Genomic DNA, 11,911 nt, shown 5'->3' on the forward strand with positions numbered 1-11,911 from the left:
TTTGGTCTACTTCTCTGTGTCAGGCAGCTCCTATTTAAGTGATTTCTTGATTGAAACAGGTGTGGCAGTAATCAGGCCTGGGGGTGGCTACGGAAATTGAACTCAGGTGTGATACACCACAGTTAGGTTATTTTTTAACAAGGGGGCAATTACTTTTTCACACAGGGCCATGTAGGTTTGGATTTTTTTTCTCCCTAAATAATAAAAACCATCATTTAAAAACTGCATTTTGTGTTTACTTGTGTTATATTTGACTAATGGTTAAATGTGTTTGATGATCAGAAACATTTTGTGTGAGAAACATGCAAAAGAATAAGAAATCAGGAAGGGGGCAAATAGTTTTTCACACCACTGTATGTGATCAAAAGACAAATTACCTTTCTGTCTGGTAATTAAGTGAAGAAGACTATCCTCTTCTTTGTTCTGTATTCACAGAAACCAGTAACATTAGAGAGAGATTTGTCCTGATAAATGAGAAGAAGAATTGGAGCGCAGCTCAGAACTTCTGTCAAGTACACTACAAAGACCTGGTCAGCATAAGAAATAAGAATGAAAATGAGGAGATACTAAGGAATGCGAATGGCAATTCATTCTGGATTGGACTGTTCAACAACCCCTGGAAGTGGTCTGATGGAGGGAATTTAACATTTCAAAACTGGGACACCAACCAACCAGACAATTTTGATCGTAATGAAGCATGTGTGGAGATTCTTAAAAATGGAAGATGGAATGATAATAACTGTAAGAAACACATGAATTTCTCCTGCTTTAACAGTAAGGTTCTGATTTATTGTATTTACTAGAGAAATATTTCTTAAACTAAGCTCAATGGAAATTAACTATAATTTTAAAAAAAGCATAAATACATAGGTGCTTTGTACTCCAAACTTAATTTGTTTCAGGAGGCCATTTGAACTCCGAATCGTTCAAAATCCGAATCAGTTTTTTCCCATTAGAAATAATGGAAAGTGAATTAATCCTTTCCCAGACCCTAAACAATGCCCATTTCGATAAATTTAAAACAACAAATACACATAATATAAGGTGAAATATCAATTAACAATTAAATACCCTAAATAATAAAACATGAAAGCAATAAATAAAATACATACTGTGTAATAAAATGAAAATTGCATTTACTGTACCTTCATGTTCCTTTTTCCCCTCAATCGTCAATACTACAACCTTCCTCTAAGGTTTTGTAGCTTCCACACTTATTTTGAATGCCATGGTTAACAGATATGGGTTATATGTGAATGTAAGTGAATTTCCCCTTGGGATTAATAAAGTATCTATCTATCTATCTATCTATCTATCTATCTATCTATCTATCTATCTATCTATCTATCTATCTATCTATCTATCTATCTATCTATCTATCTACTGTATATTATAAACAAACACACCAAAAATAAAGTAAAAAGCACTGAAAACACACAAGCCTAACTTAACACATGCTTTCACAGCAAAAGTGAGAGACAATTTGGGAGCGCAGCAGATTACGTTTACACTTGCTGTGTAAGCACCATCTGTTGTTGCCTTTTTTCAGTGCGTGTGCAGTTCAAACACAGAAGCATAGTTTGAACTCCAGATCAAATTTCTCTTAAATTTAGCATTTGAACACTGGAATATTCCAAGTTAGAATTGTTTGAAAGTACAAGGCACCACTGTAGTTAACAGAAAAATTTCAACTAAGAAAAACAATAAAACAGTCAAGTGAATATTTGCATGACTATAAATCTCTACATATTGTTTCTCAGGGTCTAGTGTATCCACATCATACTACTTTGTGCCTAATTCATTATCCTGGCAAGATTCTCAGAAATACTGCAGTAAGAATTATACAGACCTGGTGACTATTGAGAATGAAACAGTAAATCAGCAGGTATTAGTACTGCCAGGACAAAGTTGTGGTTGGATTGGTCTCCACCGTGAAAATGACAAATGGCTTTGGTCCAATGGTGACCCTCTCACCTTCACAAACTGGAAGCGAGAGTTTTTCTGTGCTGTGCTCCAGTCAGATGGCTATTGGAATGATTCAGACTGCAGTCAAAAAAAAACCTTTCATGTGCTACAATGGTGAGAACTTTTTCATCTTAAATAATGACATTTTTAAACAACTACAGATCTAAGTGTAAATTACAAAATTATTTTCTTATTTGAAATGGACTGCTCTAACATTTACATTAAGAACTAGAGTGTATTATGCAACAAACATTTGTAAGATGTTTAGTCTATTTTTCTTTATATCTGTCTGTCTGAATTAGTGTCTTTTAATTTTCTGTTTATATTCTTACCATGAAAGTATGTTTTATTTAGATCTATTTGAGATGTTACAGCAACCTTCCTTTGGATTACCGTTACACAAATAAAAAAAATTAACATTGTTTAGAGATTTGTAATGCAGCATATCAGAGTACAGTATCACACAAGCAAGCTGTTTTGGGTAGAAACAAGTGATCACTCCTAACTGAAAGGGCAACTTAATAAACAGGGTTTGGATTATGATTACCCTTGTCTGATTTTTCTCTCATGATTAATGAGATGATGCTTTGATCTTCCAAGTCAAGTTTAATTGGTCATACTCTGGAAATTGCAGTAATAGAAATTGAAATAGATGGGCTTGATGATCCGTGAGGCAGCAGCACTTAACAACAGTCCTGTGTTCAAATCAGGTTATATACTTTGCCTGTGTGTAGTTTGCATGTTCTCTCTGTGTGAAAGAGGTCATTTGCGAAGTGTGAATGGGTGCAGATGCTCATGTGAGCGTGCACACACCGCTCAGTTTGAATAGAGTGCTTTACTGATCGCATATTGACTTGCAAATGAAAATGGCTCAATCAAGTGCTTCATTCACACCTCATTTTTATAGCATACATTTATTGGACATTTTAACCTCCACGAACACAGGATTTTATGGATGATTTATTTATGCAGATCTGGAGCACTGCACTTTTGAACATTTTGTTTGTTGTTGTAAATAAAAGCAGTTTTCCACCTTGGACAAACCCATTGCTGACTGTGCGGCCTCATTTGCCCAGCTCATCCTCAGGTATATTATCGAAAGCTCCAGATTCAAGAAACTCCTGAAATCAACAAGGGATCGTGGAGCTGACCCAGACCACCACACTTGCTGCGCTTTTGAGTTTTCCTTAAGTATGCGAAGCACCATGCGGGAAGCATATCGCGCAACAAAGCAGCAAGGAAGGGAGCAATGTGAAGGTAGTCTTTCAGCGTTTTTTGAGGAGTGTCTGTATCCTCTAGGGGTGTAAACAGCCCCCCTGCTCACAATATATTTGAGGAGTTTTATTTAATACGTAATATGTGCTCTGATTGGGCAGCTTCTCAGCCATTTGCCAATAGCGTCCCTTGTATGAAATCAACTGGGCAAACCAACTGAGGAAGCATGTACCATAAATTAAAAGACCCATTGTCCGCAGAAATCCACAAACCAGCAAAAAATCTGCGATATATATTTAAATATGCTTACATATAAAATCCGCGATAGAGTGAAGCCGCAAACGTCGAAGCGCGACATAGCGAGGGATTACTGTAGTGTTTTGGTCACACTCAGTTTACACAGCATAGTTACATTTTGGGAATAATTAGTAACCTTAGTAGGAAAGTTAATTTACACATGAGCAGAAGTGTAACTTTCTCTTCTGCTTGTATAGTGCTTTACCTAAGGTTATAGATATAAAAGGTAGTGTAACACATGAGGGCTACAAAAGGGATTAGGGACAAGTAATAAAAAGTCTGAAAGGGAAAATAGGGACATCTAGGACCCAAATACAACAAAACACTAACATATAAAAATAACATTTTTGGGTGGGCTCTTCCTTTAATATGACCCAGCACAACTGATGAACAAATAACCATCTGAATACACCTGTGACGGTGCAAGTCGGCTCCAGGGTCCCTCTTCTATTGTGGTAGCCTCTTGGACCCAACACCGTTGATAGTCATAGCCAGGATGAGAAGAGCAAATGATGTCAAACACATATTAACAAAGGGGATGATGTAAAAGTGCTAGATTGCTTTTATTAAAAATAGTTCAGGAGGGCTAGAAGGGCCAGAGACTAGGAGTAGTTCTAGAGGTATGCTGAACTGAATAGGCACCTCCTTGGCTGCAAGAACCTATTGTGGATTAAGTCAAGGACACGGATCTGGTATTTAAAAGACAGCTTCCTGTGTTTTAACATTGTTTTTATGGATTCTTTATTAATGGGATTCTAACCTCCACATGAACACTTCATTTTATGGATTAATTATTTATTGACAATCTTTGAAGCACTGCACTTTTTGGACACCTTGATTGTTGAACTGTTTTTAATAAAAGCACTGATCACTTTGCTCCATCCCCACTTTGTGTGGTGTCCTCATTTGCCAAGCTCATCCCTCGGAAACATTATCGGCAGTGTTTTGGGTTAAAGAGGCTCTTGGTGGCACCGGGTAGCGTGGAGCAACCCACACCGTCACAACATCCTTTAAAACACTGAGAACTGTAAGCAACCAAATTCTGTTATTCTACCAATGAATTATCAGAGAGCATATATTGAGCCAAGGAAACCCTGCACTTACTCTCGGAATGTAAACAGCCTACAAACAAGGTAGTAGGAGAAGTCACTGTTGAAAAAAATCCCCCCCTCAATAGGTTTACATTCAATGCTTGCAACACGAAGAGCCATTTTTAGCTGTTTTATTTCCAAATCACAAGTTCTTGTGAACTCTAAACTAATAACATTTTCTACATTGCCAGAATCAATACAGACCAAGGTTTCCTTAATATTAACCATAATAGGGAGAAACAAGTTACTGTTGGCTGATCACAAACCCCTATATGACATTGGCTCTTCAGTTTCTCTGCAGTCTAGGACATTTTGCAACTACATGCCTTGATTGCCCCAATAAAATCATAGCCCCCACATCTGGTATCCCCCTTATCAACTGTATCCTTAAGATCATACTTGGCATATACATCTTTAATCTTGTTAAATAAGTCACTCCAAAAACTGTATAAAATCATCCCAACTGGAGTTAGCTGTCAGTATTTTTAAACACTATAATGAAATTCCCTACTGGCTTGTTACCCTCTTTCAGTTTTAATAGAGTGTTATAAACTGGGCAACTACGATAAGGGACATCATAAATTCTGGCAAATTCCTTTAAAAAAAGTCTCCAGTTAGAGAGTACAGCAATGCTTATTAACATATTAGATCTGATGCCCATTCAAAAGACTTATCTAAGAGAAATAAGACAATGAAAGCTGCTCTAGCTTTGTTGTTAGCATTTGTGTGAGGCTGAAGGTCGAAATCCAGTTTGCATTGACTGTGTTGTGTCACCAGAAAAATGTTCAGGATGTGGAATGTTGGGGTTCATTAACACCAGCAACTGAAGGAAGCGTTTTTGGAGCTTCCTCCATAGCAGTAACCTTGAGGAAGACATGCTGCATAGTAGTAAACTTGTCAACATATGTTTTTTATGTTGATGGCCCATTTGGGACTACTCAGAACAAGAGACTATGTTAAAAATAACTAAACGCAACCAGTTAAACATATACAAGTAAAATAAAATTAGTAATAAGATACACAACCTATATCAGTGTTTCCAGCAGGGAGCACATGCACCCTAAGAATGAGTTATGAATTGCAGCTGTTACCGACCTCAGGCCTAGGGGAACCTGGGCCAGGTACAAGCCACTGTTGCTACAGGGTGTAGCCACAGCAATATGGTGTAAAACATAAAAGAAACAGACAGCAGTCCCAAGTCTCAGACCATACTTCTCTGTTCTCTTCTACCTTTATTCTCCTTTTCCCAGAAATATATATATGCTTCAATTTCTGCATAGATGAACATGGTAATCAGTGAAAACAATGGTGCAAACCAATTTACTCTGTATAACAAATAGTGTAAACACATTTACTTTGAGTACTTGATTAGAAACCAATGTCCCCAGAACTCGTTAATTTTCCAAGGAAGCAGACAGTTCTGTATCTACACATTGTGTGTAGATAAGATACTACATCAAAGCAGTCTGACTATTCAAAGCAGGTGACTCTTTAGCAAGACAGGTAAATATTTGTGTCCTGTAGATAGCCATCAGCAATAACCTGTAGCAGAATTTTCCAGAAATTCTGCCTTTTCTTTAAAACACTGGTTTATAGCCCATTACACTCTCCCCTATTTTTTTTTGAGATGTCTCCTGACATCTTGCTCCAAAGGCTCGGCCTTTAGTTCAGTGTCTATTGTGTTTCAACCATAATAATCAAATTCTGGGTATGCTGGATACATTATGGTGGGGCTTGGTAACAGATACCTAGGATTCTGTATAACTGCATGGACACCAGGATTCCAAGGCTGGTATGATGGCTGCCCCAGTCTGTGGTATGTGAATACTTCTCTGGGTCTGACAGTGCGAGTCGATCTTCTTAAAGTGTCCCCTTCTCTGTCACTCTGGTGTTCTGTTGCTAGGTATTCTTGACCATTTGTGGGTTCCACTGCTTCATCAATATTCCCCACCTGGGGTTCAGCAACACTGGTCTCCATTTCCAGTCCTAATTCCCTTGATGTTCCTTGCAAAGGATTTCTGTCAGTTTCTCGTGGTTCTCGTGGTTCAGGGTAGTCCTCTTGGGCCTTGGCTCTGAGCCTGGAGCATGACTCAGATTCTATGACCTCAGATCTGACATGTGCAGGAAAGCATGGCAAGCGACGGGGGCCATATGAGGTTTCTGCTTCCTCATCGGAGTGATCAGATGCTGAGTCTGGTGTCTCACTATTTGTTTTTGCTGGTCTTTGCATTTTCCTTTTCACTGTGTTCAATTTAGTGTCTTTTTCAAGAGGTAAGTCATTGACAGGGAGCAGGAGGTTGCGGTGTAGTATCCGGGGTGTTCTGCTACCAACTTCTGGCTGTACCTTGTACACTGGGCTGTCTTTAATTCTCTCCACAATACGACATACCTCTTTTTCCCAGTAGTCACGGAGTTTTCCTGAGCCTCCTCTCTCAGATAGGTTTCTGACTAAGACTCTGTCACCTGGTTGAAGAATAGCGCCCCTCACTGTACGGTCATAATACTGCTTACCCTTGGCCGATGCTTTCCGACTGTTATCTGCAGCAATCTGGTAAGCTTCTTTCATCTTGGTTGCCCATTTTTGCACAAAGTCCTGGCTGTCTGTTTCCTCATTGTCAGTTGTAAGATTAAACAACAAATCGATAGGTAATCTTGGAGCTCTGCCATACAAGAGGAAAAATGGTGAATAGCCAGTTGATTCGTGTCTTGTACAATTATATGCATGCACAATTTGTGGTAGGTAATCTTTCCACTTTGACTTTTTCTCTTCTTCCAAGGTTCGGAGCATCTGAAGCAGAGTTCGATTTAATCGTTCTACTGGATTCCCCTGTGGATGATAGGGGGTGGTGTGGGAGTGAGTTATTCCAGATAGTTGTTGGAGCCTCTGAAATAAGTTATTTTCAAACTCACGCCCCTGGTCATGGTGCAGCTTTGCAGGGTAGCCAAAACGAGGGATAAAGTCTTGGAAAATCTTCTCAGCTGCGGTTTTTTCCAGATTTGTTTTTGGTGGCATATGCTTGTGCAAAGCGAGTGAAGTGATCCATCAGAACCAGAACATATTCATAACCTCCTTTACTTGGCTCAAGATGCAGAAAGTCCACAGACAGCAGTTCAAAAGGTTCGCTTGTAGTAATAGAGCCCATAGGTGCTCTGTCTGGGTTACTAGGGTGCTTCTGCTTGATGCAGATGCATTGTCGAATTACATAATCTTCAATCTCTTGCTGCATGTAAGGCCAATAAAACCTTTCTCTGGCCAGATGAATCACCTTGTCAGATCCGATATGTCCCATATCATCATGGAGGCTTTTAAGGACAACTGGTTTCAGCTTATGTGGCAAGACAAGTTGCTTTCTTTTTCCTACTTGCCTGTACAGTACTCCCTTGTCAATGGTGAGTTTGTTCCATTCATGTATCAGTCTCTTTGTTTCAGTTCCCATTTGTTCCTTGTCCTTCTTATTTGGACCCCATCCTCTGCTTTTGAGGTTAATCACTTCACTGATGGTAGCATCTTCTTGCTGTGCAACCCTAATATCATTTGGTGTGATTGTATCAGCACTTCCTGGCAACACATCGTTCTCCATTGAGGTGAACTGTAGAGCAGCCACCCATGGCACTTCTTTATCTTTAGCTGCTTTGTCCCCCTGCCAGACAGCTGAGACGACTTCTGGAGATATTGTTTCCTTATACTCAGTGATAGTGGCCTGTAAATCCACAGGGAAGCGGGACAGTGTATCAGCATCTGTATTTGCTTTCCCAGGGCGGTATTTGATGTCAAAGTTAAAGTCTGCTAATTCTCCAACCCAGCGATGACCCACTGCATTCAATTTTGCTGTACTCAGAACATATGTCAGAGGGTTATTGTCAGTATATACAGTGAAGGTGGGTGCATAATATAGATAGTCTCTAAATTTTTCACAGATTGCCCACTTCAGGGCCAAAAATTCTAACTTGCCAGAGTGGAGATGGTAATTTCTTTCAGCTGGGGTGAGTGTTCTCGATCCGTAGCCAATTACACGTAGTTTACCATCCTGCTGTTGGTAAAGTACTGCTCCTAGTACTTCGTTTGATGCATCAGTGTGCAAAACAAAGGGCAATTCAAAATTTGGAAAAGCCAGTATGGGTGGAGTGGTGAGTATATCCACAAATTTAGAAATGACTGTACGATGTTCATTAGTCCATTGAACTGGTGTCCTTGAAGGTAGCTGTACATTGGATTTTATCCTCCCTCTTACTGTAGTCAACAAGCTAGATTTTCCAGTATTTCCAATAGTTCCATTTAAAAGTTCAAACAAAGGTTTTGCCAACCTGGAAAAGTCCTGTATGAAGGAGCGGTAATAACTAAGGAAGCCCAGCAATGATCTGACTTCTCCAACTGTTGTGGGTTCCTTTTCCACTAATTGTCGGACTGCTTCCAAATCCTTAGGGTCAATCTGTACCCCCTCTTCTGACACTAGACGACCTACGTACCGGATTTGTTGTCTGAATAACTCGCATTTCTCTGGTCGTAATTTTATTCCGTGCTCTCTCATTCGACACAGTACCCGTCTCAAGTCTTCCACATGGTCATGAAATGTTTTGGAAAAGCAAAGTACATCATCCAAATATGGAGTGCAACATTCATCTCTCAATTGTTCCAGTACCCCTTCCATGCATCTTTGAAATGCTGCAGGAGCGTTGCTCAAGCCAAAAGGAATGCGTACCCACTCATATAGCCCCCATGGGGTACTGAAAGCAGTGACAGATCTTGAGTCCTCATCCATGAAACCTTGATGATATGCACTTCCTTGATCCAGGATTGAAAACCATGAGTAGCCCCCAAGGTTATCCAGTAGGTCTTGAATGCGTGGCAGGGGGTGTCTGTCAGGGATGGTTTTACGGTTTAGCTCTCTAAAGTCCACACAAAGACGTAAACTTAAGTCCTTTTTCCTGACACAGACAACTGGAGAAGAGTAAGCCGAAGCGGACTTCTTTATCCAACCATTGTCCAAAAGGTTCTGGATGTATTCTTTCACCTCTTTGTATAAGGGCTTTGGAATAGCATTGTACCTTTTCTGCACAGGAGTATCATCTTTCAAGTGGATTTTTAGCTTCAAATCTGGAATGCAACCAATTTCACCATCTTCACATGAAAATACATCTGATTCTTCATATAACATGTGCTTGACTACCTCTTGTTCTTCCTCTTTTAAGTGGGACAAATCTACTGGTGGGTTCCATTTCTCCCTAGCAGTAACCTTGTATTTGTTGCTTCCCTGATTAACTCTACTGTACTCTGGGTGTGCAGCATTGACTTGGCCATCAACTAGCTGGCTGAGTATTACTGGGTCAGATGGTGGGGGAAGGACTGGCCAGATATCAATAATTTCTTCTAGAGTGCCTAATAATGTTCCACTAGGAAGGTAAATATCATGTAAGGTGTAATTTTGGAGAGGTATGGTAATTAGTTTTGAAGTACCAGTTGGATTGTCAACAATGGCAGGGAGTAGTTCAATGCCCTCTGGGCAATGATTCTCTGCTAGTGGCTCAAAAGTCATTGTGCCTCGTCTAGGCAAAGCCCTAATTTTACATCTCACTTGACATATTTGACATGCTGGGATAACCAGCCCCTTTTTGCCCACCCTTACTGTAATACCTGGTGATATTGCTTCCCCAGGTTTTACTCCTACTGCAGAGATGATATTATCTGCTGTGTCACCTTTCAGGTTTAATGCCTCACTCAGCAGTGCGCTAAGACTGGTGGTATCGGTCTGGTCACAGTTCTCTCGGATCAGTTCCTCTATAACATTGAAGCCTAACAGTGGACAGTTAACATGACTTTGACTTACTAACAAAGGAACATCAATGGCTACCTGCCCATGCCTGGAGCTCAGTATCTGAAGTGACACCTCAATCCACCCTTCAAATGGAATCTCAGTGCCATTTGCTGCAGTAATACAGAGTGCACTTCCTGTTAATAAACTCTCAAGTGACTGAATCTTAACATCAGGCAATGTCTTCCTTACCCACTCTCTCCCTACTATGCTAACCTGTGCTCCTGTGTCTAACAGCATTTGTGTTTGAATTCCATTGATTACACACGTGACCATGCAGCGACTCCCAATTAGTTGGGCAGCACGTTTTTCTTTAGGGGGCAGTAGATATGTGTTTTGCATTGTGGGAGCCTCAATCTGGGGGGATCTGTTACTCCTGTTGGTCACTGGTTGTCCCCTCTCCAGTGACCTTCCCCAGTTTCCCGATTCCCATCTCTTCGTACAGCCAACAGCTCTGTGTCCCATCAAACCACAGCGAAAGCAGTGAGTACACCATTCTTTTCCCTGCTGGGCACATTCTTGACATCTTCTTTTAGGACTATCTCTTGAGACCTGAGTGTTTAATTGTGGCAGTGCACAGACAGCTGTCCAAGTACTGTTACCAGTATGCTTTGTGATCTTTTCAAAATTTTTTTTTAGCATAGACACTTGAGCTGCCAGCTGCTCAAGGGTAGTATTATGAGCTTGATGTCCACAAAGAACTTTCAAATTATCATTATCGTTATGGTTCACAATCTTGTCAAATTGTTTTGCTAGTTCGGACACTCGAGCAGTTAACTGCTTTATAGCTTCACTGTCAACTTGCATTCTATCGCTTGCTTGACTCAGTTCAGTCTGATCAGCCTGTGAACTGTCCTTTTGTTGTACTGAATTTACAGAGACTGACCTATGTTCACTCGGAGTGTGAAGACGCTTTATTCTCTCTGCTTCCTCCTTGGTAGATTTAGTTATCTTCTCTACAATTATATCATCAGTCACCTTCAAGTCAGTAAGAAATGGTTTTATGTCTTGTCTGATGTTGTTATTTTTTTCATTGAACCCTTGATAAAGGGTATGAAGAAATATGCCCTGAACTAATTTTCTGTCATAACTGAATTCAGCTCCATGCTGCTCTGATGCCTGCAGCACGCGTTGTCGAAGATCCATTATCCTATATACAAAATGTTCGGGTGTTTCCCTATCTTGTTGCTTTGTGTAGCTCAGTTCCTGAAACAGTTCTGTGCTGCTTTTATCCCTAATGTGTAACCTAAGAAATCGTTTGAGCTCATCTAATGTGAGATCATCTCTACTCATAAGAAACTTTTTGAAGATACCAGGTTTAACTACTTTTAGCACAGACTTAACAACTTCAAACTCAGTAAATCCCTCATGTAACCCTACATCTATTTGTTTGCAAAGGTTACTGTATGACATTTCAGAGCCCCCATCATAGATTTGCCCACCATGGACTTTGAACTCCCTACGAGGCAGAAAAGTAGCAATATCAGTGAGTCTTACCACTTGATCTGAAGTCATGTAAGGAAGACATCCTTT

The 11,911-nt window shown here is 40.1% G+C and overlaps 2 protein-coding genes across 7 annotated transcripts in view; both read left to right on the forward strand.

Annotated features, from left to right (window-relative positions):
- The window catches only part of LOC114651415 (macrophage mannose receptor 1-like), a 425,221-nt gene that overhangs the window by 25,588 nt on the left and 387,722 nt on the right, over nucleotides 1-11,911 (forward strand). The gene's annotated exons all lie outside the window — the stretch shown is intronic.
- LOC127529453 (lithostathine-1-beta-like) overlaps nucleotides 1,818-11,911 on the forward strand; it is a 19,952-nt gene continuing 9,858 nt past the window's right edge. The window contains exon 1 of the mRNA XM_051933090.1: nucleotides 1,818-2,079. Coding sequence (XP_051789050.1) covers nucleotides 1,938-2,079 — 142 coding nt within the window. The 5' untranslated portion in view covers nucleotides 1,818-1,937. The remainder of the gene's footprint in view (nucleotides 2,080-11,911) is intronic.

Source organism: Erpetoichthys calabaricus, chromosome 1 (genome assembly GCF_900747795.2).
Source record: "Erpetoichthys calabaricus chromosome 1, fErpCal1.3, whole genome shotgun sequence".
NCBI classification, from domain to species: Eukaryota; Metazoa; Chordata; class Cladistia; order Polypteriformes; family Polypteridae; genus Erpetoichthys; species Erpetoichthys calabaricus.